At 42.9% G+C, this 23,579-nt stretch overlaps 1 protein-coding gene across 20 annotated transcripts in view; it reads right to left on the minus strand.

Moving 5' to 3' along the window:
- The window catches only part of ATXN7 (ataxin 7), a 133,899-nt gene that overhangs the window by 17,864 nt on the left and 92,456 nt on the right, over positions 1-23,579 (minus strand). For 19 of the 20 annotated variants that reach the window (XM_055558642.1, XM_055558641.1, XM_055558636.1 and 16 more), the window contains 3 exons: positions 3,407-3,656; positions 1,090-1,349; positions 540-622 (listed from right to left, as the gene is read on the minus strand). In XM_055558642.1, coding sequence (XP_055414617.1) covers positions 540-622; positions 1,090-1,349; positions 3,407-3,656 — 593 coding nt within the window. Of the gene's footprint in view, positions 1-539; positions 623-1,089; positions 1,350-3,406; positions 3,657-15,590; positions 22,580-23,579 lie in introns of those variants that run through there. The other variant, XM_055558651.1, reaches the window with a different exon arrangement.

Genomic DNA, 23,579 nt, shown 5'->3' on the forward strand with positions numbered 1-23,579 from the left:
TACATATGTATACACACACAGATATACATACGTGTGTGTGTATGCACACACAGATATAGGATTACATGTGACCTAGGTTTTTTTAAACTAAAAAAATAACACTATCTCAAAGTCACAGATTTTTTAAATAGCTGTAAAATTAAGAACCAGAGATTACACAAACATTTTAAGAATCTATCCATACATGCAAAGGAAATTTCTGGATGTACCCTATGTCAGTACACTTCAAAACACAGTAAAGGGGAGCCTCTCAAATTAAAGGCATTGAAGATAACAGATTAATTAGGGCGAAACACCGTCCTCCTGGAAACAACAATGCTCGATGGGGGCAGTTCAGAACAGCAGTTTATAACAATAGGCCCCACGTGTTCTGAATTGGAGGTGTTCTCCATCAAAACAGAGCCAACACCGCCCTTAAAAATCCAGGAAAGTCACCAGAACAGAGGCCCTGTGGGTGAGAGAGACCTGGGGGGCAGCGCTGCGCAGCCCCGGCCCCCAGCTTCCCAGAGCACTGGGCTCTCCCCAGGGCCCCTCCCTACCTTGCATGTCAAAGACCGGGTGCAGGGCTTCTTGGTGTCGAGGTCGATGACCCCACAGTGGATGTCAGGATCAAACTCTCTTTCTGTCAAAAGCACAAAGACATTACCATGGGTTCAACACTCCTTCATTTATTCTGAAAATAGAAATCTGAGATTCTCTTATTTCAGGCAAATTATAACTTGAAGCAACTCTATCACATTATCAATAAATGGAAGAAATAAAATGTTTTGAGCACTGAAAAAAAAAGTCGCGACATCACTGAGAGGATGGGCACTCTAGTCACCAGACGAAGGAGAAGGACCATGTGAGCCAGCATTCCTCACTACTCATTCAAGAACACGCCACTAGAAAGCTACTTTTATGTCACCTACACACATGTGCACTTTAAAACCAAGGAGGAGGAGGTCAAGGACACAACTTAGGGAACTCCATCTGAAAGCTGAAGTTGGCTAGTTCTAAAAGGAGGACTTCTAGTAATAGTTGATTTGCTCCCCCAGGAGTGCCCAGTTAATACAAAAAGAAATACTGAGAGAAAAACTATGACGTTACCTGATAATCTCTTATTTAAAAACTTCCTGTTATTGGAGTAATCTTCTGACTTCTTTTCCAGAACAGGCGGTGCAGGAAGCCCTTTGCCATTTAGAATGTGTCCAGGTGAAGGCAAGGTTGGCTTTGGTATTGAGGGGCAGTTAAGGCCAGGCTTGACTGAGGAGCTCACAGGAGCAGGACAGGTGGGCCCCACCGCGGATTTCAGTAGTGTGCCATCCATCTTCGGATGAATCTTTTCCACTTTGATAGAGGGCGTCATGCTGTTGTAGGGGAAGTGAGAACACCAGCACCTGAGTGCCCTGCAGCCCCAGGAGACTGGCAAGCCAGAGGGATGAGGCAGAACCTTGGTCTACCTCGGTGTATGTGCGATGCAGAGCTAGGTTTCCAAAGGCACCTTGGGACAATCTGTTAGGACTATGCAGAAAACTCAGAGAACCTTTATCCATAAGCCTTTCTGGAGTGGCAGAGAGCTCCAGAGGAACCATCACATTTACGTGACCTTTCATCATTCCAGAACAATCTTACACATGAGCCTGTTACCCAATGCAACTCCTGCAAGCAGCAAAATATGAAAGGGTCTCAAAGGACCAGCGACTACTGCAGGACCCTGTGAGGATATCTTTTGAGAACTGTCATTTTAAAGAACTGATCCATCAAAATGAAGTAAAATGAGTGAGTAGAGAAGAGCGCAACTGAAATTAGAGAACATTTCCAAGAAAGGTCACTATGGACTCGGAAGAACTGAATGGTGCCTTATAGTTTATCTCCAAGAAGAGCCTCTCTGCCCCTGTCAATGAGGAAGATCCAGGTTTAATTAGGACATGACGTGTCACTGAAGTGGTAATTCTCCAGACCCTGAAGAAGGCTTCCCTGACAGGAACCTGGAATCTAAGTGCCTGGCACCCAGCTCATGAGCACTGAATACCTGGATCACTAACCAAGAACTGATTTTTCTTGGCGTCTTACTGATCCTGTCACTTGGGTGGCAAACACTGCTTCGAAGCTAACAGCTGGCCTGGTCCCCATCTAAAGCCCAGCTACAGATACAGAAAATCTGGACCAGTGAGGTTTTGTACATTTTGTCCAGCGCAGTCAGTGCTCTAACAGCTGTTAAGCTGGCGAGTGACTTACACGCTGCACTGGCATTTTCTTTGGCGCTCTGACAGCTCCAGGAACGAAAGCCAAGCCCGCTGTACTTGCGCTTCTGACAGATGAGTGGAGGCTGGGAGCTTAGCAACCAGGACAAACAGCACCAAACAGCTGTACCTGGAGCAGCCCAACAGTGGCAGAGACACCACAAGATGCCATGGCCTCTCCAAGCTGGCAAGGTCTGTGCACAAGAGCAGGTGCTGGCCGCTGCCCGAAGATTAACCAGGTTATCAGACCTTGGGACTGAGACGTATGGCATACCCTCCACAGGGAGGCGGGCCAGGGAAAAGCCACCCGCCACCAAGGCCGAGGGATGCCGTGAGCCAGTAGGATGGGTTTCCATGAGCGGCTGCTCTTCACGTGACCACACAGAGCCTGCCAGCTATGGAGCCACTGTGGAAACTTGTCAAGGCCTGTCCTCGTAATGGGAACCTCTTTCAGCCCTCCCCTCATCAGTGCTCTGACGTGAACCCAAGTCAGGGGGTGGGAGGAAGCACTGCTTCCCTATTTGCTTTGCAAGGCCCAGAAAACCCTAGAACAGCTTCTGGGGGTCTCTATGGTTTTTATTCTCACTGTTAGCATCAGTGGCGGCAGCACCAGCACCCCTTCCTGCACAGTCTCCTGCGGGGCTGACACTAGCAGCCTTGACTGGCTAACTGACTCGAACACATGAATCCTACCGTCCCAGCGACCCTGCACAGGGGCCATGGTCTTTAAACTCTGAGAAAAACAGGGCCTTGGCTAAGGCCCCTCAGCTAGGAAGTGACAGGGGCGGGATTTGAACCTCAGGCCTGTTTGACTAGAGAGTCCCATGGCTAAATCTTTTCATGCTTCCCTCTCATTGTGCACATAAAGGAGATAACCACAGTATCTATTACACAGGATTGTTGTGATAAGTAAATGACAATACACGCAACTAAATCTCAACAGCTGGCACACAAGAAAGGATCAGTAGATAAGTATTATTAACCTGATCATTATTGCTATCATGACTCTGCAAAGTTGCCCAAGCTGTAATAGGGAAACAAAAAGAAACAACAACGTGTATCTGGATTTCCCCCGAAGTGGGCTTTCTTTTACATTATCCACAGACACTCTCACAGGCTACTTGTGTACACAGTTCCACTTGCAGCAGGTGAGCTTTAAGAACCCTCTGAGCCATACTCACATTCTACCATGGGGGACTCTATTTTGCTGAATGGGATGCATTGGCCTGTTCCCCCTGAGCTGCAGTTTCTCTTTGGGCGATTTCAACAACTTGGAACTTAACGAGGATGTGCTCAGGACACCTCCGCTGGAAGAACGGCTGCTTCCACTGCCACTGCCTCCTTTGCTTTTGGACAGAGAAGGGAAGAAGGAGAACACTGAAGTGGGAGGAACGGCCAAAGAAGGCTTGCTGGATGAGCTATGTCTTCTTTCTGAAAAGGAAAACAAAGTGGGGGTGGGGTTGGGGGGGGGTGGAGAAAAAACAGTTTCAGGCAAGTCTTCAATGGAACCCTGGAGGAGTCCCCTGAAATCAACACATTTAGGTTCAAAAAATGTGTCACTAAGTGAAAATATATTAAACTCACCAGCTTTCAGAAATGGCTTATCTAGGCCCTACAGACTTATTCTGGATTCTAGGAACTGGTCTTTCTGCTTAAGAAAACATTTCACCGTAAAGAGTTTTATCATACATAGACAACCACTGGGAAATTAAATAGCCACTTTAAACCTGAGACTACAGGGTTTTGCATTTTAGAAATAAACTTCACTGACTCCAATTTGTAGTCAGAGAGGGCAAAATTATTCATTCATCTCCAGAACTCTGTTCATTGACACCACACAGAATTATTTCTTCCTTTCTAGTGCGGGATATCTCCAATTTTCAAAACAGCAAAGTGTTAAGAAATAAGTTGTACTTTCATTTTTTTTTTTGTCACTACCCACCAGTATAGGACACCAAATAAGAATGTTTCTAGGGTTATCTTATTGTTCCTTATGAATCTGTGCTGAAATTTTCCAGTGAATCACTTCACTCCCCACCCCCAACCCCTCCCCCACTTTTAAAATAATCTTACTTGACTACAGATGGCACAGCTCTGGTTCACACCACTAAGATGCCAAAGGCGCAAGACAAAAATACCACAAATAGCTTTGCCTGTTTTATAAACCAGGAAGTAATTCATGGTTAAGCAAGAACTACACAGGTTTAACTGAAAATAAGTCTATCCACTAGAGAATCAGGTAAGGCAATGCATACTAAATAAATCGAGAGCTGAAGAATGTTACCATCAGAAACAAGTACATTATTTAGTAACTTTATCTACTTAAGTACCTTATGCTGGTAACTTAGTAATTACCTTCAGTTAAACTTGTACTTTAAAATGGCATGTTTGCTTAACTCTTAGGTTTAAAAATGTATGTGACTCAACATCTATTTCTCACAACATGGAAGCTCTATGAATATTTTAAAAATTCGCATATTAGAATCAATTTGACTACAGTTCAGTTCAGTCACTCAGTCGTGTCCAACTCTTTGCCACCCCATGGACTGCAGCACACCAGGCTTCCCTGTCCATCACCAACTCCAGGAGCTAGCTCAAACTTATGTCCATTGAGTCAGTGATGCTACCAACCGTCTCATCCTCTGTGGTCCCCTTCTCCTCCTGCCTTAAATATTTCCCAGCATCAGGTACTTTTCTACTGAGTCCGTTCTTTGCATCAGGTGGCCAAAGTATTGGAGCTTCAGCATCAGTGCCTCTAATGAATATTCAGGACTGATTTCCTTTAGGATTGACTGGTTTGATCTCTTTGCAGTCCAAGAGACTCTCAAGAGTCTTCTCCAACACCACAGTTCAAAAGCATCAATACTTTGGCGCTCAGCCTCCTTTATGGTCCAACTCTCACATCCATTCATGACTACTGGAAAAACCATAGCCTTGACTAAATGGACCTTTATCGGCAAAGTCATGTCTCTGCTTTTTAATATGCTGTCTAGGTTAGTCATAGCTTTTCTTCCAAGGTACTAGCATCTTTTAATTTCATGGCTGCAGTCACCATCTGCAGTGATTTTGGAGCCCAAGAAAATAAAGTCTGTCACTGTTTCCATTGTTTCCCCATCATGTAAATGGTTTATTTCCAAATGTCTTTTTTAACCAGTGAAGCTGTGCTGAGTTATTCGCAGAAGGACATCTGGTCACTGATGCTTTATGAGGTACGAAGAGCCTGCTCTACACCAGGACAAAATTATTATGTTATCTATAAACAGAATTCAAATTCTCCAACTAGAACAAACAAAGGCTACAACCAAGTTAGGAAGGCCTAACTGGTAGTCATTTATAAGTGCCTGCTGCTTTCTTCCTCAGATATGACAGTTGTGTGTAAGGAAGAGAAAGCCAAAATAAGTTAATTTGGCATCTGAGGCTTTCTTTAAAAAAAAAAAAAAAAAATTAAGTTTCCTTCTCTTCTGTGATCCCCAGATACTCTGAATGTACTTTCAAGCATCAGCACTTGTCAGCCAGGACTGTGAAAATCTGTTTCCATTTCCCGACTCCCTTGGATGACGGAGCTTATTGCCTCAGTCAGCCGCCCCGGACAACCCGGCACAGAGTAGGCCTTCAGTTAACTGGCCTGATTGGTGCAGCTCTTCTTCTGAAGAGAGTGATTCTCACATGGTCCCAGACCAGTGCTTCTTAACCCTGGCCACTCGTTGGCATAACCTAATGAGCTAAAAAAAATACTGATGCTTCTTCACTTCCACTCTCAGAGATTCTGATTCTGATTTTTCTGTGGCCTGGGCATTCAGATGCTTACAAGTTCTGTGTGATTCCACTGCTCAGCCAATGGTGAGAGACTGCCTAACACCAGGCTAATGTCTCCAGGACCATTAACCACAGCTGAGGAAGTCCACATCTACCACATAAAATACTATTTTTCACTCAACATTTCTATGTAAATGATCAACTCCACTGTTCTTCCCTAATCCAATATTCACCAGTCTCTTGTGGGGATATCACTGGTGTTTTGGACACAACAATTCTCGTACAGGACCTCAGGGTGGTTAAAATTCCTGTTCCCTGAGCCCCTCATCACCAGTAAATGGTACCACTCCACCAAGGGCAACCTGAATCTACCCCCAATCAAAACTGCCCCTCCCAATCTATTTTCAGATGGCCTAGCATGAAATAGGGTATCATTCAGTTGAGAGATATTTCCCCCAAACAATAGTATGTATAAAATAGGTTTTAAAAGTCTGTAATATACATTATACTTCTGATATAAATTAAATATTAAAATATTCATCCATATTCAGCCACAAAAATCATCTTGTGTATCCCCAGTGGAAGAGTACTAAAGGAATACCACAATATCTGTAATACAAAGAGGGGGAAAAAACTTCCAACCAGAACTTTGACTTCTAGGAAATACATTCCTTGTACAATTTGACGCGTTATCAGAATTCTGAAGTGTCTCTGAGTGAAAGTGATGTATTTTCTCTTATATCAAATGATGTAAATTAAATTATCAATCTAATTAATCTTCTGTAATGATCATCTTGAAGACAGAAGGTAATTCTGAAGCCACTGATCTACTAGGGAACGATTTCAGCATGAAGAATTTCTGCATTTGCTTTTGTGAGATTTCCTCTGTAAGAAGCACTAGGTGAACACAGAAAACGACATCTGGTTGAACTAAGCCAGTGAAAATAAAAGCACACACCCTCAGTCTGCTCACCCCCACCAAACATCCACCAGCCACCCCAGTTCACCACGGACATGAGGAGCCACGCCACCCACAGCTGGTGCGACATCCCCCTCCATTTCAGATACGCTTCCTTCCACCACTTCACAGCAGCTCACAACCTGAAACCCTGCTGACCTCGACCTTCAGAAGCGCGTGCCAGGCTGTCTTCAAGGAAAACTCACATTAGAGTATTTAGGCATTTTTCAAAGCATTTAATACACACGCAACTGTGCTACCATTCTTGTTAGGGTCCTACCTTTCTCAGTGTCACTTACTGATTAAGTTTTGACCGTTTGTGCCCATTATCCCATTTTTCTAATGAGTCTCTTGTGGGTTTTATTGCACAACTTTGCATAGTACAGTAATTTTTTAGGAATGCATGTTTTGTTACAGCAGAACTGACTGCAATTTCAGTTTGTTCTTTCAATTTTCTTTTTTTCTTTTTTGGCCACACTGCATGGCATATGAGGTCTCAGTTCCCCAGCCAGGATTGAACCCGTGCCCCTGGCACAGGGACACAGGGTTCTAACCACTGGACCCCAAGGAAGTTCCTGCCCTTTCAGTTTTCTATTCTCATTATAGTCTACTCTCCCTTTTTTCTTCAGTTAATGCTTTTTTTTTTCCTTGTCTATTAACTCTTGATATGGGATTTTGCATTAGAAAAATCCAGATTCAAAGTTTTCTAACGCTAAAAGTCAGCTGATGTACCAATAACTTATCAAAAAAGTTATATTTCCTACTGCAACAATAAAAGCTGTTTAAAAATTTAGAATGGCAATCTATCGTGTGAATTTCTTTCATTCACTAAAACTTGAAACAGACTGTGTGTGTGTGTGTGTGTGTGTGTATAAATGTGATTCTGGCTGAAAAGTGCCAGCTCAAACCCTCGTCACGCTGCTGAATTAAGCTGTTCCTTCACATCACGGTCTGCTAACTTATTCACTGGAAAGGGCGGCATCTGGCTTTCCCTTCAGAAGAAAATAAAGATGAAAAAACCAAATTAAATTATAGTTGTGTTGGACTCTCCCCAACCTTTCAAGCTGGGCCCTTAATTTTCTTAAGATTTTTAGAAGTGTTTTGTTTCTAGATCAAAAGGGAAATGGGCAACTTATGGGTAGGGTTAGGGACCTTATACTAAGTGGACAAACTGCTGGCCAGATGCTAAGCATAACTGCAGTGTGGTTTGGTGAAGAGTCCAAGTTGAATTTTCAAAGCACTCCTCTCTCCAGAGCCTAGCACTGGCCCAGAAAAAGCACAGTCTGTCCCTAAGTGAGGAGGGCCCTGTGAAGGGCTCCAGCAAGCAGGAAGACAGGCAGGCAGGCAGACAGACACAGACACTGTGAAAAGACAGGGCACAGACAGAAAGACAGACATGAGTGGGTGAGGGCGCAGTGTCTGTGTAGCAGTGGCGGGTCGGGGGCGACCACACAGGCAAATAGATGTGCAGTCAGAGACAGAGGGAGCAAGAGAGAGGCTGCAAGAGATGGGTGCATCGGCCTTTCTTTCTCTTGTGACGCCACTGCAGGCCAGGGTAGGATACTGGGATGGGTAGGGGATACGACAACTTTAAGTCCTCCAAAACAGAAAGTAACCAAGAATACTGAGCTTATAATTAATTGTGGATTTATGCTGAGGTTCAAAAAAAAAATGCATATATAAGTGTTGACACCTAGGTACAAACCAAAAAGGAGTTCAAAGCAAATAATTAGATATTTAAAAGCCATATATATTGCTTTGAGGAAAAACAAAACAAACATAAAAATAACTTATGATGTACAACTGTCAAAGTTAGGATACAAACCTAAAATGCAGTCAAAAAACACTGTTAACTTCAAATCATTCATGCTTGAAAAAAAATCTACAAAAATATCTGTCATTTGTTAAGTGGTCATCCCTTGGCCTACAGGTCTATTTCTGAAAAACATTTGCATATTGTTTTTCTACAACAAATATGGTTTACTTGTTTATCAAACACATACTTTTAAAAAAGAGAGATCAGTTGGTCTTCTGGCCTCAATTCCACACATGCCAAAATAAAGCAAGGCCCATTATCAATCCCAAGCATGGTATCAATTTGTCTCACTCTTCACGAGCATCATGAAAGAACAGGCACAGCGGTGAACAGCTCAGAAAACCCCACAAAACTATTTTTACTCAAGGCCCTTTTCTGGTATTTTATTAAACCTTTTGCTTATCTTTTATGGTCTGAACAACTGATTAATGTTAAGTCTCACCTTCAACAATAGCAGCAACAGGAGTTGATCGGGCAAAGACCACACACAACAGGCACCGCACAACAAAATTTTACAAGGGCTATGTCATTTAGCCCTAACCATCTTCCTACAGAGCAGACACTTCCATGATCCCCTCTTTCCAGAGGAGAAAGCCAAGGCTTTAAAGGACTCAAGTTGCTTGCCCAACATCACCCAGCTAACCCAGAGGCAGGATCAGCATGTGAGCCCAGGAAGGCTGACTCTAGTGCCCAGGCTGGAGCCAGGACAGTCCACCTGCCCTTAAGTGGCGTAATGAGCAGACCACGATGCACAGTCCAAAGGCAGGCTGAAGGGAAGGGTGATGGTGGGTCATATATCCTCTTTCAGCAAGTGCAGGCTATTGCTTGGGCTGCACAGAGGGCTGCATAGTCAGAGCATACAACAAGTATAAGAGAAAGCTTTGGTAAATTTGGGGTGGGGAGCCACAATCTGTTCAAGGGAAAACCAGGTTGTTGCGGATTTAATGTCTATTTTGGAAATTGCTAACCTAAAGGTTAGCTGTGGTCTCAGTCAGTGTTGCGTTCATCCCCGCCCCCCCCTCACCCCGACCCCTCAGGGAAACATTTAAGATGGTTTTAACAATGATTTTTTTTTTCTAGAAAGTGCTTGTCAGGCTGCCTTTCTGGCTTGGCTAAAAAGAATCACTTACAAAGTTCCCAGACGCCTATGTGCTACAAAGAACCCATGAGGAGGACCAGCAAACGCCTGTCTCACAGGGTGAGACTGGCCCCCTGCTGACCAGCGCCAAGGCACGCTTGCAGTCACACTCTGCTCCCGGTCGTCTTTCTGACAGAGTCTGTTGGATAAACTCTCGATTAATTAACCAGTTTGAATAGAATCCAAAGTAAACCCCCCCCCCCCAAAAAAAAAGTCGTCTTTTTTTTTAGTAGATCACTTGAAATAGCAAGAACTTCGGAGTCAGAGACACGTGGGTTCAAATCCTTGCTCCGTCACTAACTAGCTGGGTGACACCCTGGGCAAAGCCCTAAGTCCACCTACTTTAGAGGACTCTTCATCTGTCAAGCCTACCTGCAGGGGTGCAGGGTTTAAGTAACAGAGTTGCAAAGCCCACTGTGGACCAGGGACTGGAACTCCATAGCAAGGAAGACAGAGGCTCCCTGTTAAGTTCAGGTGGTGACAGTTACAGACACCAAGTGGGAAAGGCCCGCTCATTATTCAAGCAGGCAGAAATCACTAAACAGAGCAAACCCACCGCACCTTCTCCAGTGTGGTAAACACTGAAGTTTATAGATTTAGTTTACATGTCAGTCCAGGAAGATATTAAGTTCATCTCAGTGGAGAGCTCAGAACTTTTACAATTCATTAAAAATGAATACATGCATAAACCAACCAAAAAAGACATTCATTCAAGTTAAATTACTTTATAATTAAAAAGTTGGCCCATTTTCCTAAGAGAACTGAGTCACTTAGGAAGAACTGCAGGTGAAAAGAAAAGTGATGATCGTTTATGGATCCAAAGGTGGCAATTTTATGTAGATTATCTAAGCAATGATTCCCCAAACTCCCAAATTTTTCTCTAAGTGAAACTCACAATTTTGGATGGGTTAGGTCAGGTGAGGTTAAATAGAATGAATACTCTGTTACAGAAAGACCTTTTTCCCCTTCTTTTCTTGGCCAAGCCATACAGCTTGCAGGATCTTAAGTTTCCCAACCAGGGTCTGAACCCATGCCCCACGCAGTGGAGGTGTGGAGTCTTAATGATTGGACCGTTAGGGACATCCTAGAAAGGCCTTATGAGAACTACCAACCCACAGGTCAAGGAATATAAGATTTCATGGTGTCTCTTACAGTCCCATTCCACTAATACTCTATAACTACTCCCATTGAAAGCAAGGATTTTTAATAATCAAGCTTACATATGGCTATAAAATGTAAAACACAGATCCTTTAGCCAGACACAGTAAGTAATAACTGAATACACCAAAAGATCAGTTTAGAAACGTGGGGTCATTCATTAAGCAGCCCTTTCAAAAAATTAAATTGCTTATTTTACATTCAGGTTGGAAATAACTGCTATGTGGCACTCATAGGTCCTAATTAACCCAAAGTAACCATCATATTTCAGTTTTGGGGCCACCAAACACAACTTACAAGGGGTCAAACTGGCATCATCTGTGTTTCATAAGGAGTACGACCCCTATGAAACATCAAAGATCAGGACTTGAGGCAGACTATATCTAAGCCTGCATAATATATATGTTATATATATATATTACAGCAACTGACTAGGCATACCCAATTTAGCAACATCCTAAGCAGTATCTGTGAAACCATGACTTTGGGTTTGACATGACTCTTTTTTTCCCTAGTAACTACTAAAAAAAAAAATTAGCACACTTTTAAAGTCACATCACGGACTGGAAGTGGACATAACACATTTAACAACATCTCCTCACTGCTCTTACCTTCAACTTCTCCCTGTAAACATTCTTGTTCTTTTCTAAAAGCAGTCTCACATGTCTGACCAACAAACACAATCCAATTCTACTCCTGTCCTTACATATTATCTTTTAACCGTAAATCTGCTTTTTCTTTGATTCAGTTTCTGGAGGGTCCCAAGGACTTGATTGGAATACTCCAGAGCAACCAGTGCATAGTCTGATGCTGAAAAGGAAGCAAATCGGTGGGACTGTGCCTAGAATGTTCAAATCTCAAGCTGGGGGATCCACTGCTGACCTCTGACATGCAGTATCTCAAAGGGTAGTGAGCCAAAAGCCAAAACTGGAGCCAGGAGGCCCCCTCAGAGCATGCTTAGGTGGGTTACCAACGGCACTGGATAACAGCGAGGAAGGAAAAGTCTTTACCACAAAGCCCGCGGCATCATTTCCACTAGAGAGACTTAACTGAAAAGGATGATTTCAACACTGGCTGCCCTAACAAATTAGTCTCCAACTGCAACTTCTGCCAAATGCATTTTTCTTCCCCCTAACGCAGAGGTGTTTTAAAATTCAAACATAGGGGGAAAGTGCAGAAATGAGAGTCATTTATAACACTTGGGCCACTTGAAACAACTTTTAGCCAAGGTCTATAATCAAATTATCAAGCTCTTGAAGTCAGTGCTTTATGACGGAAATAAAAGGCCCACTAAAGTATTCCAGGTCCCTTGGCATTTCCATGTCTCTGGGCAGGGCAGCCCTGCAGCATCCCCATTCACACTGGCTGATGAAAGAGAACAGATCACAAAGGGCAGATTACAAGGGAGAACGACTCCCAACTCCCCAACTCCGGAGGGGGAATGGACAGGCGTGAATGGATTGTAAATAATGTTGCTAAGAAAGGACCACAAATATGGCAACCTAAGATAATCCTCTTGCCAGGAATTCTTCCCAGGGGGGCTGTTCTTTTTGAACTTTGCTTTCAAGTATGTGAGAAATATGAAGAACTTATTGAATATCTGGAGGTAGCCCTCCCCTGCCATCTTAACTTGAAGCTCTGTGCAAACTTTAGGGGAAAAAAAAATGGCCTTCCAAAATTCCAAATACTTTATTAAAGCAGATGGAAGGATAAAGAAAAAGAGGGGAGACCAAATGGTATAACTACTGATCGTCTCAGCTGGGAGAATAGTATCAGTTCTTCATCATTGTTTTCTCAAGACATCTTGCTTAAGGAAAACTCAATGGTCTGAAAAACCAGTTCATTTCCTTCAGGGGGCCCTTCCCATGCTCCTGCTTAAGGTGCAGACTTTGAACTGAGAGTTATCATCATGATCTCAGACAAACACACACAGATGTTTCTCAGCATATGTAACTTTGGGGAAAAGGCTGTCACTGCTCTGAGCAGAATGCAGCCACCAAACGACACCACCTCTGTGACGTTGCCATCACCGTTTCAGACTACAGCAGGGATATCACGCAGTGAGTGACATGCTGGCTGACACTTCTACTTTGCTAACAGTCATAAGCACCTCTCTCTGCTGTCCTCAGGACGCACGGTGTCAAGCAAATGATCCTGACAGAGTATAGCAAGCACTCACCCCACCTGAAACAAACCCGATTTCGAGGTCTGAATGATTCACAGCATTCCCTGAATGCACCCCTTGGTCTCCCTCCCATCCACTGAATTGATAGGTCTGCATGCTTCAGATATCAATGTATGACAAGGAACAAAAAGCCAAGACAAGAAATCCACCAGTCTTCAGTTACTTTTGGTTTAATCCTTTATCTGTTGGGAGAAACGCATCCTGTACATTCAGTGAACAATCATTTTAAGTTTAGCCTTCTAATGTGCTAACACCACGTGCGGATCAAACGGCAACACCCTCAGTCCTTATACAAACACGTCTGTAGTCACATCTGGTCTACAGTCGGGTCTGGGTTCCAGTTTTTCTCTGAGAGATTCAAGGCTATCACCAAAATGCACAAAGAATTAAGAAAAACAAACTATGTCTTTACTGCTGCTGCTGCTGCTAAGTCGCTTCAGTCGTGTCCAACTCTGTGCAACCCCATAGACGGCTGCCCACCAGGCTCCTTCATCCCTGGGATTCTCCAGGCAAGAATACTGGAGTGGGTTGCCATTTCCTTCTCCAATGCATACATGCATGCTAAGTCGCTTCAGTCGTGTCCAACTCTATGCGACCCCATGGACAGCAGCCCAACCAGGCCCCTCCATCCACAGAACTCTCCAGGCAAGAACACTGGAATGGGTTGCCATTTCCTGCTCCAATGTCTTTACTACTCCAATCCAATTTTTACACACACACACAAAGGGTAGGGGAGAGAGAAAAAATTAAAGCAACCTGGCAGAACTTCAAGTAGAGGAGTCCTTCTTGTTTTGTTTTGTTTTTTTTTTTAAACAAAACTTCCGTGCAGGAATCCCCTTAGGGAACACTGTCCTCTGAGGCCAGAAAGGAGCAGCAAGTCTAAGGTGCAACAGAATGACGGCACCATCTGCTGCAGAGTGCCACACTAAGTTGCGAAGCCACATCTTTACTGCTGTTTCCCACTAGTTTTGTGGCCTTTACATTCCACTTTATTGGGAGGAAGGAGAGGAAGGGGTGAGAAGACCATGAACCTGGGAATAACAACAACCTCAAAATCACAACACAGCCCTTAAAGCCTCCTCATTAAATGTGCTCTGTTAATAAGGAATGGGTGATTCACGACTGAACAATGCCAATGTTTTGATGAGTTTGCAGCACGTGTTTCCCCCCCCCCTCCCCCCCCCCCCGAAGACAGAAAACAGCATCTGCCCCACCTACAGGCCAGGGCTGTCCACTAATCAACACCAAAGCGAAATTCAAAAACGAAACCAGAAAACAGCAACTGTAAAACTGCCTGATGAGAAGTAAAAGTTTTGTGTTTTGTTTTCTTTTAATGAACAGCAGTTTGAATAAAGGTTTACAATCCTGTTTGTATTTCAAGTCCCGAAAACTGGCAGCTAAAGTTCATCCTCAATTAAAACCATCCGGTGAAGCACATTATTGCAGGAGGCATGAAATGTGAATCCAGTGAAAACTAAAGATCTCAACTGTCACCTCGCTTCCTGCTTGCAGAGGAGGCATAAGAGAGTTAAGGTAACTTTCAGAACAGCCGCCCAACCCACCCGAGCAGAATCAGCTTGGCTGTACTGGCTACCTTAATAACACAACTGAAGGAAAAAAAAAAAAATAGTCTTTTCTGGCAGGCAGTCGGTAATTAAATTTTTATACACTCAATTTAAGTTACTGAATGACTTCCCAGGGTTACTGTTTGTATTTTGAAGTTGTTCTTCCTCTTGACACAATGTTCTGCTTGCAACTTTGCTGTGGAATTGAAGAATCCGACAAAACGGCTTTCAAACACATTCTACAGGAAACACTGTGAACTGCCTGTCATGAAACCTCACTCACCGCAAGTGAGATAAAAAACAAACAGTCAAAGCGTGTTACAACGTTCCTCCATTTTTAGAGAGCGACGTAACCACTGCTCTCCCTGTTTGGAGATATGGGAACCGTTGGGTGCAAACCTCAGCATTTTGTGGGAGTTAATAGCAAACTCAACTCCAGCCTGTGCCTGACCTTTGGCCAGATCACTCGAATGACATTTCAGCATGGCTCCTGTGGCTGGCCGGCCGGCGGGGCGGCAGCTAATCCCTCCTGTTGCGATCACCCCCCTGCTCAGCGGGACTGCAAGGCGCACTCACCACCGCACTCACCACCGCTCAGCCCAAAGAGCTCCGGGCCTGCTGGCGGGGCGGGACAGCCGCCAGAGGACGGGGGCCTGTGCCAGCTCGCCCCGCTCTGCTTTGCGTGGGGCTCCGTTCTGCTCCCAAAGACCTAGCCCACCTTCCGCATGCTCGTCCAGGACCGGGCCCCCTGCCAAGCCCAGCCTCTGAGAACTGCCTCGGAAAACTTACCGGGTAGAGCTTTCAGCCCCCGTGCGGAGGAAGGGCTGCTCTGAGGAGGCTTCTTGTCACCTTCCATTCACATAATTTGGTTGTGCTTCATTGCACACTTGCTACTGCAGGCTTGCATCATGATTTGGGTCTGCCCACCAACTCCAAATATGCTCCATGTTTGGTCTTATGTAACATTTGCTACTACTGTAAAAAGCACTTGAATTACAAAGGTCCTGGCAGATCAACAGAAAACAAGGGGTGGAGTCTAATTTCATCTAATATGGTCATAGAAGGCGTCCTGGCTGGTGTAAATTAATCCTTCTCTTGGAAAGGCTGCTGGCCAAAACTGGAGGAAGATGGAATTTATGAATTTAACCGTCTAGAATGTGAATTACTCACACCTGATTTTCCTGCATAACTTTAAACTGACAACTACTATCAGGTAAATTAGGAAATTTAAATGATTCATTATATATCTATACTTTAAGGCTAGACAGACCTACAAGTTTTTAATATTATACATTGTTACAAATATCAGCAGTCTTTTTCCACATTCTATTTCTCCAGTATCTATACTTTAAACAAACAAAAGTTTATTATATCTAAGAATAGCTTTCCTTAAATCTAGTAAGAAAAATCTTCACCCATTTTCTGTGCCTATTTGTAAAATACATCTAATTTCAGAAAAATATACACGGTATTGTCCATAGTTGAATAGCTGGATAACTGATGAAAGCTGGGGACCTTTTAGGCTTTTAATCCAAAAACTTCTCTAAGTGGATCCTTGAAAACCATGTCTTCCTGGTTAAACGGGTTGCCTGTCTCCGCTGTATTACACTTACCGCATCACTACTCCTCGTCCTGTTAATCGCCAAATCTTACTATCAAACAGACATGGAAAAAAGCAGCCAACTGATATGAGTTTTATGATAATAAAGGCTGCACACATAAACAGACTCAGATGCCTGATAGTTCAGAATGAACACTTTTAAATGTCAAAAGGAGGGGGGAAATTCCTCTACAAAATACCATCACCCAACACAGACTATTTGGCAAAAAGTCATGAATTACATGTGTGGAAAAGATTTGGCCTGGAAGGGGTGGGAAAGAGTTGTGAGGCATAGGAAATGGCTTCTGTTAGAACAGACACGAATTCTAAATTTACTGTAAAACAAAAGAGTAGTAGCCACATTGCTTTGTTTTTACAGCAAGCATTCGTATCCAAACCATGGCAGCAATATTAGGATCTAGAGGGCTTCTGAAACTGTTCCCCATCCTCCCTAGATTTCTGATTCTAACAATGCAAAACTATGGGGGTTCTTAAAATTAAGAGATCAGAAGGACACTAGGAAAGAGCCATCAGCAAGAAGTAGAAGCACAGAATGAGCAAATCCTTCCAAAGTTAATACGCAAAAATAAGACAATTAGGTTAATGCACTGAAGGGTTTGTTAAGCTAGCAGAAAAACAAAACAGAAACATCCTACTGCTGAACGACCTGACTGCAACGCATCACTCACTGCACCCACTGCCCCCCTAACCCCTGGCAAGGGGAGCTGAAGAGGCTCCCTGATGTTGCCAATGGCAGAACTGACTGAGGGAAGGGGACCTACGCAAACTAAGTCTCAACTCCACAGCACTGCACTCCGAAGCCTGGACACCAGACTCCTTGCCGGTCTCCCAGCACAAATGCTCGCATTTCTAAAGTTCCCTTTTGTAGATGGTGCTGGTGCTAGTGGGGAAAACAATTCTTATGAGAACCAACCAAAGTAAGACAATTTGGGGAACAAAGACTTTCTGTAACCCTGAAAAATTTCAGGGTGTACTTCAGCAAATGTTCTTAAATACTACACACTACAAATGTTCTTAAGAACTACAAAGTATTCTTAAATATACCTACATTTTCATATATAAACAAGAAGAAACTATCCAAATTTGTTCTGAAGACCTACATCAAAAAGGGGATGAATGATAGTGCAAGCTAGAAAAATAAAAATCGACACAATAAGAATATACACAAAAACTGAGCATCTACAGCTCAGACTGAACTTTTAAACACACACCTCTCTTAATGCCCTAATTGAAAATGTTTAGCCTAATGCCACCCTGTTCTGCTTGGAAAGCATTACTACTCTTCTTCAAACCCTAACCAAATAAAGTTTATATTGATATTACATTTCCTTATGATGGCTCATTCAGGGGACATGGTCACATTTCTTCTTTCTTGTGAAAAAAAAATAAAATAAAATAAACAGACTACAGACTAAAAAAAAGACTACAGACTAAAATACTGTTTTAATAGAATAACATCCATGCCGTACAGACCAAAAATTACAGGTACTGGCTGTGGTGTGGATGGTGTGCACCATCAGCTTTACTCTAGTTGCACAAAGGGAGTCCTGAACTGACACAAATTCTTCTGTGAATTAGCCTGCTCGCAGCAAACAGGCAAACCAGCAGCAGCTGGGAGGGGCCACGAGGGCTTGGGTTTGGCCCGCCGCGGCCTCAGCACTTTTCGTTGTGTAGTCTTGGGCGAGGGACCTCTGCCCTGGGGGGTCTGTGTCCTCCCCTGAGGAGCACTATTGGGGCCTTGATGAGGAGTAAAGAAGGTGACACATGTGCTGGGTATCTAGCACCTCTGAAATGCTCGATAAATGTTGGCTATTATGATCAGGAAGGAGAAATTGGATGGTGGACGTCACTTGAAATAAAGACTGAGATAATGACAGCGGTTTCTGTGATGAAAATTAGTGAGGTCCCCGACAAATCTTGGGATTTCCTAAGTCCAACCCCGAGAAGCCAGCGGCAGTGTCATTTGGTGTTCTGCAGGGCAACAAACGAGCTGTCGGCAGTTTGGAAATCCTGTGTTCCTGTCACCGGCGGCAGCCAGTTCTCCAGTTTACAGGAGCACAACAAGCCTCCACTCACTCCACTTCAGTGTCTCAGCAGGCCGGGCGAGTTATAATTGGCCTTAATTGGCACTTACAGGAGCTTTAACATTCCTTACCTGCTGCCAAGGAGCACTTGAAAGGGGGAGAAAGTATTTTCAAACTTGGAAATACCAAGCAATTCATTCAGCTGTGGGCCGGGACGCCTGCTGTCCAGAATCAGATTAGCTTCACCAAGAAACTGCTGCTGTGTTATTATCCCGCGCTCATTAGGTGCTCCGGCAGGATTAGGAGAGGTGGGAGATGAGAGCTTAAATGGGATCATTCACCTTGGGGGCTCATGGCACACAGCCTTCCTCTGGTTGGCATCGTCAGCTCTGTTTGGTGGATGCGCCTTCAGGGCTTAGCCACACTTGGGATGTGTGTGTCCCTTTTCAGCTGTTCAGATTGTTCAAAGGCAGCCAAATAAAGTATAACCTCATGGCCTGATTTACATAGGCTTTGTGTGAACCACAGTCTGACCTCAGCCCAGTCATTATTTGAGACACAAAGTGAACACTGTTAAAAGGTGACCAATCACACCAAATTCAAGGAGGATAATGAGATCAGAAGTAAAACTGACAATAGTTTTCACTGGCCCCACAAATGATCTCAACAGAAATTGTTGTCTTCTACAAGTCTACACATTTTGCAAAGAGGAATCTCAGAACTAGATTTCTGCCCTAAGATAAATTCCAATCAGAGTGAAGAGAAATTTCCCATAAATGCCAGGAAAACTGTCTGTAGTTGTTTAAATGAATACTTGAAAAATCATCACTCCTTTTGAAAAACGTTTTGCCTCATATCACACAGTGAAGATACATGCTACGCTGGTAGTAAAAAAAGTTTGCCCTTGTTTGAGAAATGGGACTTCAAAGTCAAATTACTGTTAATCACATTTGTGAATAAATGTGTAAAACACCCTAAGAGGCTTTAGAAAAAAACTGGAAGCTTACAAAAATAAATAAAATACTTACTCCTGGTGGCAGTACTGGCCTATGTGGCTAGTAGAGATACAAAGTATTAACAGACTTCTGGGAAAACAATCTAGTAACAGCTATAAACAAGGCAAAAAAAGTATCTTTTTTGATCCAGAATCCATTCCTGAGACTTTTATCCCACAGAAACAAAATGAATGCATGTAGCCTTTAGCAGGTTGGCTCCTGCTGCTTTCTTCCTGGAGGTAAAAGGCAAGAAACAAAGTGAATGCCCACAGACAGAGGGCCTGGCTGAGGACAGGTTACGGCACAGCCGCACCTTAAAACCTTAGGCAACCATTAAAAAAGGGGATTTGTGTTATCCTGGGATCTGGATGGATTTCTTTGTGGTTTTGCTGAATAGAGGAGCAGCAGAAGTGTGCTTATTAACAGGATCCCTCTTTTGGTAAAAACTATGACCTGCAGCCCCTGCTAATGAAACATGGGATTATATGCGCCTGTAAAGAGTTATGAGCATGATAAAAATATAGAAGGATGTATACTAAGTTACACATGAAGAATGTACCAAGTTACATAGATGGATTACAGAGTGGAGAGGACCAGTACAATTGGAGAAGGCAGGGAAGCAGAAAGAGCCAATGAGATAAGAAGGCAGTAGGCTGAACTGAAAACAGTATGTTTGAGATTATTACACTTGGGAATCTACGTAAATATACATGACAGATGAATGCACCTCATATATTCAGGTGTCAATCAAAAAATCCATAAAGAAACTGACTCAAGTTTTCGTTAGAAAAAATGCACTGTGAAGAAAGCAGAAGAAAATTTTAAACAGCATGAAACTCTGGTATTAAATCAAAGGACTATCCTGACTATGGTGCCTGTTTCATTTGTTTGGCTATGCAGACAGTCATTCCAGTAACATGACAAAGCACAGTAAGAATCACACAGTGTGTGCACAATAAGCCACTTTAGTCACGTCCAACTCTTTGCGAACCCATGGACTGTAGCCTGCCAGGCTCCTCTGTGCATGGGATTTTCCAGGCAAGAATACTGGAGTGGGTTGCTGTGCCCTTCTCCAGGGGATCTTCCCGACCCAGTGATCGAACTCTCATCTCTTATGTCTCCTGCACTGTCAGGCAGATTCATTACCACTAACATCACCTGGAGAAAATGCCTATTAGCCACTCTTGTGAAACAACACCTTGATTTTCTAAAGCTCACTACAAATCTTCTACAGCAGGAGTTTTAACAATCTTTTAAAACTATCAAGCCTAAGAAGTAATGAAATAAAGTTCATACTGGAGTTTATTTTTTACCCTAGGAGAGTACAAATCAAGAACTACATCATGTGTGATAAGGGGCTGACTGCTTATTTTAAATTGAGATAGTTACCTTCCTTGATCTCTTTTCATTAACTTTCGAACACACAAGAGGAAAAGCTATACAATTTCTTTGAAGTTCAATTTGAGAACTGTTGACTTAAAGGCAAAACACAGAAGCAAAGCTAAATACTGGAATTTCTATACACACAATAAGCAATGAGGAAGGCAACAGGTGAATTCAACCTTTGCCCACTGTCCCAAACCAGTTGTAGAGGCCTGAACACTGCATGGGAGGCATTACCCCAGTCAGGTAGTAGGCGCTACTGCATTCAGAAGAGATTAAAAAAAAAAACTCCCTCTTCTGGTCAGACATAAGACCACAGCTAAACAGGGCCAACACAGCAGGTGTGTGCATATCTCAACTAGTCAACACTAGTCACAAAATGGCCTTGTGAAACAATGACTGTCAGGAGAAATATCTTTTAGCAAATAGAACTAAAATATGGATTTATATCCTGAAATGTCCTCTTCAAAATCTGAAGCACAGCCATCCTAATGATTTCTAGATGCAGCAGACAAGTCAAGAGTGGCACTGCTGAATAGTAATAATTTATTGATTGATTTATGCTGCTGGACACTCACATTTTCATTGTCTCATTCTGGTGACACAAATCAGAACTGTTGACGTTGTTCGTTAAATCAGAGTAGCACTAACCTGGAGGGCAGCTCTGATCAGCCTCCAGGTGGAAAATCAATCCACTGAGACACTGACAGACATTCTCAAAGAAGAATGCATGTGATAATGTAGCACTAACAATCTGAATGTCTACCAGTAGGGGACAGGTTAAGTTAAATACATTAAGGAAGTGAAATAATAGGCAATCTTTTTAAAAAAAAAAGGAAGTAATGTGCACTAACATGGAAAAATAAGCTAGATCACTAAGTTTAAAAAAGTGAACTTGTAATAAATCTAATTTTTCATGGGTGTGAGGGAACAAGAAACATACAGCCAAATATTGCTTTGTCCAGGGTCTAGACACATTCCAAGTGTTTATGTCAACCTGCGCCCCTGGAAAGTAAGATGGAAGAGATTTATTTACTTATTCTGGCTGCATATGTGTCCTCTGTTGTTGGTTCATGTTTTTCTTATATGATGTGCATTACCATGTTAATAATGAAAAAAAAAAAAACCCTCAAATACATGTGTTTTTCCTTTTTAATTAGAAAGTTTCTACTACCCAAATGAGAGGATCCTTTTGTTTCCAGGTTTACATGACTAAATTACTGTTCCACTTTAAAAAGGCAACAAAAACCCAAAAAGAATAAATGACTCCAAAGTTTTGCATCATTGCAATAACTATTTTCTATCTCTACAATCTTTAGAAAATGTCTAAAGATTTAATGCATATAATACATCATGACTTTTTGTTCAGGTCATCATACTTCATTGAAAAAAAACAAAAAACAAAAAAAAGCCCATATACAAATTGAAATAACAACCCCATGATCCACAAGCTAAGTAAACCCATCCAGCTGCTTGTGAGCCATTCTCTGTCCCTTCTTTTCCAGTTCATCAGCCGGCCCTGCTGGCCTCCTACTTCTGTGCTGATTCCTATTCCAGCCGCACCTTTCAGCCTCTGCTGCTGCTACCGCCCTGTTAGCCCAAGCATTCTCTCCAGATCCCGCCCTCACCTAGTCTACTGCAGTGGAGCCCACTAACCCTCCCCCTGCTTCTGCTCTTGTCCTCTGTTTCACAGAGCAACCACAAATCAGGTCAAGACCCTTTCTGACTCAAGAACCTCCAGTGACTTTGTACAGTCTGCACTGGCCAATCCAGATTCCTTTCATTTGGCCCCAGCACCCCCTTCTCCAACTTTAACCTGGCCCCCTCTCCTCCCCGCGCATTACTTTTCTGCCTCCTCTCTGGCCTTCCTGCAGGATCTCTGCACCTGCCAGTTTCTCTGTTTGGAACACCGCTCCTCCAGATCTTCACACGGCTGGCTCTTTTTCATCACACACCTTCCACATCAACTCCTCCGAATGGCTTTCTTTGACTAAGCCTTACCTAAAGTGTCTTGCCCCATTTTTTCCCTGACATTAACCCAAGCCTTTATCACTATCTGAAATCATCTTATTTTACTTGATTTCATTCTATTCACTCCATCCTCCTTAAACAGAATATAAGCTGCATGAAATCAAAGACACTGCTTTCCTAGTTCACTGGAGAGAAATGCCTAGACAGGACGTACTCAATAAATATTTGCTTAATGAGTGAACAGTATCCTTGCCAATTTATGGTTTTTTTAAAAAGTCCCAAAGGCACAGATATTAATAAAGGCAAATATTTCAGTATAAAGAAAAATCAATGTATTTTATAACTAGAAGTTAAAATGTAGCTCCTACAAATGGCATAAACAATACCATTTAAAATATACATGCTGATTATATAACCAAGAAAAAAAAAGATAAACTTATATTAGTTAGGGACAAAGTGATCCTTTATCTGATGCTACTGAAGTTACTTGAAAATTTTAACTTGCACTGTTTGGCTGGTGGTAGAGAAAAACTGAATTCACTGCATTAATTTTACATCATGCTCTTCAGTGACAAGAAGCTTAGATCAAACAGTCAACTTGGAATTTCCTTCGAGAATTAAAGTAACATCTACCCTGACATTGCTCATGTTTTGATGTGCCTGCTCTGGTTTGCTCCCTTCCCTGGTTCAGCCCTTGGCTGCTGGAGAAACGCCCAGCATACATCTTTGAAGCAAAAGAGTGAAGTATTTTTGGCTCTGCAACAAATTTCAGTCTTTATACTGA

This window comes from Bubalus kerabau, chromosome 20 (genome assembly GCF_029407905.1).
Source record: "Bubalus kerabau isolate K-KA32 ecotype Philippines breed swamp buffalo chromosome 20, PCC_UOA_SB_1v2, whole genome shotgun sequence".
NCBI lineage: Eukaryota > Metazoa > Chordata > Mammalia > Artiodactyla > Bovidae > Bubalus > Bubalus kerabau.